At 35.2% G+C, this 6,481-nt stretch overlaps 1 protein-coding gene across 1 annotated transcript; it reads left to right on the forward strand.

Moving 5' to 3' along the window:
* Positions 1-1,313: 1,313 nt before the first annotated feature.
* Positions 1,314-2,291, forward strand: LOC149408456 (putative carboxypeptidase S-like 2). Its single transcript, XM_089650606.1, has one exon. The coding sequence runs from the start codon at positions 1,314-1,316 to the stop codon at positions 2,289-2,291; it is 978 nt and encodes a 325-aa protein (XP_089506732.1).
* The last annotated feature ends 4,190 nt before the right edge of the window (positions 2,292-6,481 follow it).

Raw genomic sequence — 6,481 nt, forward strand, 5'->3', positions numbered from 1 at the left:
CCTATCATATCTTTTGGATATTGCAGTTTATATTTACGTTGATTTTTATTTTCCCTCACTTGCCAAATTCTGACTCTGGCGTGTTTAAGGGAATTTCAGTGTTTTTAGGTATCATCTTCTCTCTTGGTTCAACAACGTTTATTGGTAATATAGTTTCAGGTTTTGTGATAACCTATATGAGCCCATTTAAGATTGGCGACAGGATAAAAGTTAGTGATTATGTTGGTGATGTGGTTGAGAAGAACTCTCTAGTTACACGTATTAAAACTGTGAAAAATGAAATTATTACAATTCCAAATTCAACCATAATTTCATCAAATAGCATAAACTATACACAATCTGCAAAAAAATCTAATCTAGTTTTATATGCAGCTGTTACTATGGGCTATGATATTCACTGGAAAAAAGTTCAGGAATGTTTGCTGGAAGCAGCACAAAAAACACCAAATGTGATTAAAAATCCTGCACCTTTTGTGTTTCAAACCGCACTTAATGATTTTTGTGCTGAATATCAAATCAATGTCCATACTCAAAATGCCAAAGAAATGGCATATACCTATTCAGAACTATATAAAAACATCACCGACATTTTCCATCGAGAAGGAATTGAAATGTCTGTTCCAAGCATTTTGTCACACCGAAATGCTCCAAACCCAGCAATGCCTCCAGAATATATGCCAAAAGACAAAGAGGCAGACGGATGCTTAAACCTAAGAATTGACGGTAGTAAACTATAACAAATAAAGGATAAATAAATGAAAAAGTTATTAAAAGGACTAGTCGGACTATTAGTTTTGGTTGTTCTAGTTGTTGCAACTAAAACTGTTTTATATCCATTTGAAGATGTAAAAGAATATAAAGAAAACAATCTTCCAATGCCTGAGGGTTTTGAAAAAAACATTGCTCGTTTCGCAGAGGGTATCAAGATTCCAACAGTGAGCAATCCTGAATATAAAAATACAAATTTCAAAGCTTTTAATCAATTCAAAGATTTTCTAAAAAAATCATATCCAGAAGTTTATGCAAATACTGAATATTCTACTATCAATGAATATGGAATGGTGTTTAAATGGAAAGGCTCAAATCCAGAGCTAAACCCAATACTATTCAATGCTCACTATGATGTTGTCCCAACAGGCGATGAAGAAGAATTTTCTCATATTCAAGTTCCTTTTGATATCAATAACGAAAACCCATACACGCCAGATAGCAACCCACTAAAATGGACTTACCCTGCTTTTTCTGGTGCAGTTCATCAGGGCAGAATCTATGGTCGTGGAACAATTGATATGAAAGGCATGCTTTTTGGGATTATGGATTCCGCAGAAAAACTTATGCAAGAAGGTTTCAAACCAGAACGTGATATATATTTTGTCTTTGGACAAGATGAAGAAGTTGGAAGCGAGCAGGGTGCACAAAAAGTCGCTGAGCATTTCAAAGAAAAAGGACTAACTTTTGACGCCGTTTATGATGAAGGTGGAATTGTTGCTCTTGCTAGTATGAACAACAAAAACTATGGTGTTGCCCTCATCGGAGTTGCTGAAAAAGGGTTTTTGACGTTAAGAATTAATGTTAAAGGCGATGGCGGACACGCCTCAATGCCTCCTAAAAATGGTTCAATGGCAAATGCAGGAATTATCCTTGATCGTCTAGAGCATAATCAAGTTAAGGCAAAAATTTTACCTCAAACTAAGAACTTATTAAAATCTCTTGGCAATATGTTGCCATTGAAGGCTAGAATTCTGATTGCTAATCAATGGTTGTTTGAAGATCTTTTAGTCGCTCAACTTTCAAAAAGTGCAACTGCTAATGCAGTTTTAAGAACAACAACAGCACTAACTATGACAAAGGGAAGTGATGCTGAAAATATTTTGCCTCCTGTTACACAAATTGTTGTAAACTTTAGAATGCTCCCAGGAGATAGTTCAGAAGAAGTTATCAAACACGTTGAAAAACTTTGTGAAGATTTTGATGTGAGCATTGATGTTTTATCAAGAAGAGAAGCATCTGGTGTTTCTCCTGAAAATACTCAAGGATTTGAAGTTGTGAAAAAAGCAATTGGAGAAGTTTATCCAGATGCAAATATTGTTCCATATATCACAATCGGCGGGACAGATTCTCGCAACTATCAAATGGTTAGCAAAAACATATACAGATTTTTGCCAATTGCCCTAAACACTGTTGAGCAACGCTCAATCCACAACTTTGATGAAAGCCTTAGCATCAATAACTATGTTCGTATGGTTGAATATTTTAGCTATGTAATGAAAAACTATGATGGAAAAAAATAATGACACTCGCACTAACCGAAAAAAGAAATCCTGATACGATTAATATTGACTTGATGGACTCATTACAAATTGCTCAAGCAATTAATAATGAAGATAAAAAAGTTGCGATTGCTATTGAAAAAGTTTTACCACAAATTGCCAGCGCGGTTGATTTAATCACACAAGCATTTTTAAACGGTGGAAGGCTTGCATATTTTGGAGCAGGGACAAGCGGAAGAATTGCCGTTTTGGATGCTTCTGAATGTTGGCCAACTTTTGGTGTCCCTCACGAAATGGTTCAGGGCTTTATCGCTGGTGGCGATAGAGCTTTGCGCTTTTCTATTGAAGGATCAGAAGATTCAGCTGAACTAGGGCTTGAAGATTTGCAAAAATTTGCTCCAACAAAAAATGATGTTGTTGTCGGAATTTCGGCAGGAGGCGGTCCAAAATATCTTCTAGCTCTTTTAGAAGAGGCTCAAAAACTTGGAATCAAAACTGTTGCTATCAGCTCAAACCCACAAGCCCTAATTGCTAAATTTTCAGATGTATTCATCAATCCAGTTGTTGGAGAAGAAGCAGTCACTGGCTCGTCTCGAATGAAGTCAGGAACAGCCCAAAAAATGGTTCTAAATATGCTTTCAACCGCGTCTATGGTGCGAATTGGCAAGACTTATGAAAATTATATGGTAGATGTTCGAGTTGTCAACGACAAGCTCTATGACAGAGCTTGTCGAATTATCTGCAATATCACGGGAGTGACAACAGCAGAGGCGCAAAGCTATCTTAAAGCCTCTGAAAACAAGGTTAAAACAGCCTGTGTTATGATAAATAAACAATGTTCCAAAGAAGAAGCAATTTCTCTGCTAGAAAAAGCAAATGGAGTCTTAAGGAAGATAATATGCCCAAAATAATTGGAATTATGACAGGCAATTCAATGGACGCAATTGATGTTGTCTTAACTAGTTTTGATAATAACAAGATGATTGATATTGCTTGCTATACAAAAGATTTTTCCGATGATATGCGCTCTAAAATGCAATATCTACGAGATGTTGTGATTGGCAAAGAAATTTCCATGAAACAACTTGATGAAATGCCTGAGTTTCATCAAATTCATGATGAATATGTCAAGCAAGTTGCCGATAGTGTTAATGCAATGCTCAAAGAAAATCAAATTGATAAAAAAGACATTACTGCAATAGGATTTCATGGCAAAACCCTAGACCATTTTCCTCCCTCAAGTGCCAAACTTGCAGGAAAAAAAGCCTATACTTTACAAATTGGCTCGGGCAAAATGCTCAGCAGTTTAACAGGAATTAGGGTGATTAGCGATTTTCGTTCTGATGATATTATGAACGGTGGCGAGGGCGCTCCTCTTGCTCCAACTCACAATATTCATCAAGCCAAAAACCTCGAACTTGAAAATGTAATTTTTTTCAATGCTGGAAACACTAGCAACATCTCTATAATTAATGATGACAAAGTTCTTGGTTGGGACGCAGGACCTTTCAATGATTTCACTGACAAACTAGTAAGACTTCACACTAATGATGTTGCAGATATTGACGGAAAATATGGAAAAAATGGCAAAGTTGATATGGACTTAGTCCGAGAACTATTTGAAAAAGCAATAGTAACTGGAGATAATAGCAACTATCTAGAACTCGCTCCACCAAAATCTGCCGATCCAAGATTTTATAAATTTGATGAAGTCAGTGAGTTTACAAATCCCACAAATCTTGCCGACAGCATAAGAACTTCCGAATATTTCTCAGCCTATGTTGCCGTCCATACCCTAAAATTTGTCCCAGATGATATGACAATGCCAAATAATTTTTTGCTTTTCGGAGGCGGTTGGAACAATCCCTTGAGCTTTTCTGACTTCAAATCCATTCTAGAAGGAACAACAAAAGTCTTGCCCGAGCACAAAAAAGTCTTCACAAAAATCCGTGAGCGCTTCAAAAACCACCCCCTAGTCTTTGCAAAAGCTCCCGACAACCAATATACCGAAGCTCGAATTTTCGCCGACTTAGCCTATTGCTATCTTGAGAAAAAACCATGGATTAATCACACAATTTTAGGCATAGATTCAACCACCAACCAAGCCTATGACAAAATCTCCCGCGCCGCCAAAGATATGTGGTAAAGATCAGTTTTTATAAGTTTAAATTTCAAAATTGATAATATAAAAAGTCACCCCTCTGAACCAAAGGCGAGGATTAGGGGTCTTCGAATTTTTAATAAGGGCTTTTTTGCTACATATTTTCAGGATTAAACGGATAAATTCTCAACTCTTTTGATGGCTCTATCCATGTTGCAAAACGTCCTGTAAATTGCTTTTCAATAAGAGGTATATTTTCTTGTTGGTATAGAGATTTATCAACAAACTCCGCTTCATAAACATAGCAAATTTCATGACCTTTTTTGTCTTCAAACTGGAATATATTCTCAACCACCCTAATCAGCGATTTGACTTTTATTTTGGACCCAAGCTCTTCATCAAATTCCCTTATCAAAGCATTCTGCGAAGTTTCCAAAAACTCGATTCCACCCCCAAATAACCGATAAAAAACCTCATTTTTCACCTTATCAAAACACTCACAAGCCAAAATCTTCGACCCATTTTTCACCACCGCCACACAAATAGGGCGAATTTTTCTATCCTCAAAACCCACAGTTTTTCTCCTATTTAATCTTCAAACTCATTCTTTGTTCCTGAGCCTCAAATCCAAAATCTTCATAAAAATTCATCGCAATTTTGTTTTTATTAAAAACGCCTAGCTTGATTTCTTGTATATTTTCTTTTTTGCATTCTTCATAAAAAAAGTTCATCAACAATTTTGCAATTCCTTTTCCTCTAGATTCTCTAAAAACTCCAAAATTGACAATATTAACAATTTTAGGATTTTCCAGCCAAGCCGTCATTCTTTTTTCTGCGAGCAACATAGCTTTTATAATCTCATTTTCAACCGCAACCAGAAAAATCATATTTTCATTATTCATTGAATCAAGCAAGACAGATTTCTCCATTTCATCATCTTGTGGCAAAAAATATCCATCAAGAATATCCCGATGATGTTCCCTAATTTTCATCACATAATCGCAATATCTGCCCAATATCTTTTTCTTGAAATTTCCTAATTTGTATTGTCATTTTTTAAAACCTAATAAAATTATTTTGCTAAAACCAGATTATCATAGTATATATATAAAATCAATTAACTGATTTTACTACATATTAGCGAGGTTTATAATGGATTTGAAAAAATTAGACAATGATAATAGTGTTTCATACTACACCCTTGGTTGGCTGATTAAAAATACGCTCATAACTGCCATAGCAAGTATTCCATTGTATTTCTGGGCGATGCGAGATTTTGACAACAGACTATCTCTAGCAATTTTAATGGTTCCAGCAATTTTTATTATCTCATTTATTGCCGACTTTGTTCGCAAAATAACCAAACCCGAAGCAATCATCAGCGACGGTGCCCTAGATATGCTAAAAAGAAAAATCTACTGGTCAATCGGACCCCAACTCATCGCAATCCTATTTTCCTATATCCTAGTTTTCATAGCATATAACATCTACTTCGAAAAACAAAAACTACAAACCCACAAAACCATCACAGAACAAACCACAACAACTGATGAAATATAATATTGACAGTCTGATATTTTTAAAATATAAATCTACTTACAAAACAATTATTTAGATATATATAAACCAATATAAAAATTAACCTATAGCTCCCAAGTTAGCCTCATATAATCCCTAATTAATCTATCTTCAATGATCCTAAGGTCCGACAAGATTTATCTTGTAAAAGTTTTGTTTCATTAGATGGTTATTTTATATTATAATAGGTAAGTGCAAGTAGTGGCGAACGAAAGCATTGGCAGTATAAGTAATTTAAAAAAAGAATGGTATGTTAGCTTGGAAGCAGCTATTCATTTAAAGAGTCCGTAACAGCTCCCCGAATTCTTTCACCTGTCACTTTATTGTGTCAGGTGTTTTCTTTTTAAAATATATAAAAAGTCACCCCTCCGAGCTTTTAGCGAGGATAAGGGGTCTTCGGATTTTATATTATCAATCTTGAAATAAAAATTACTATAGTAATTTCGTTCTTGATTTGTTCTCTTTAATATGCTTAAATACAAAAAAATAAGTTCTAAGGAATAAGCTATGACAATCAGCCCTAACGCTATAC

Source organism: Hesperophylax consimilis, unplaced genomic scaffold (assembly GCF_061612785.1).
Source record: "Hesperophylax consimilis isolate HC1 unplaced genomic scaffold, BYU_Hcon_1.0 scaffold_274, whole genome shotgun sequence".
Lineage (NCBI taxonomy): Eukaryota > Metazoa > Arthropoda > Insecta > Trichoptera > Limnephilidae > Hesperophylax > Hesperophylax consimilis.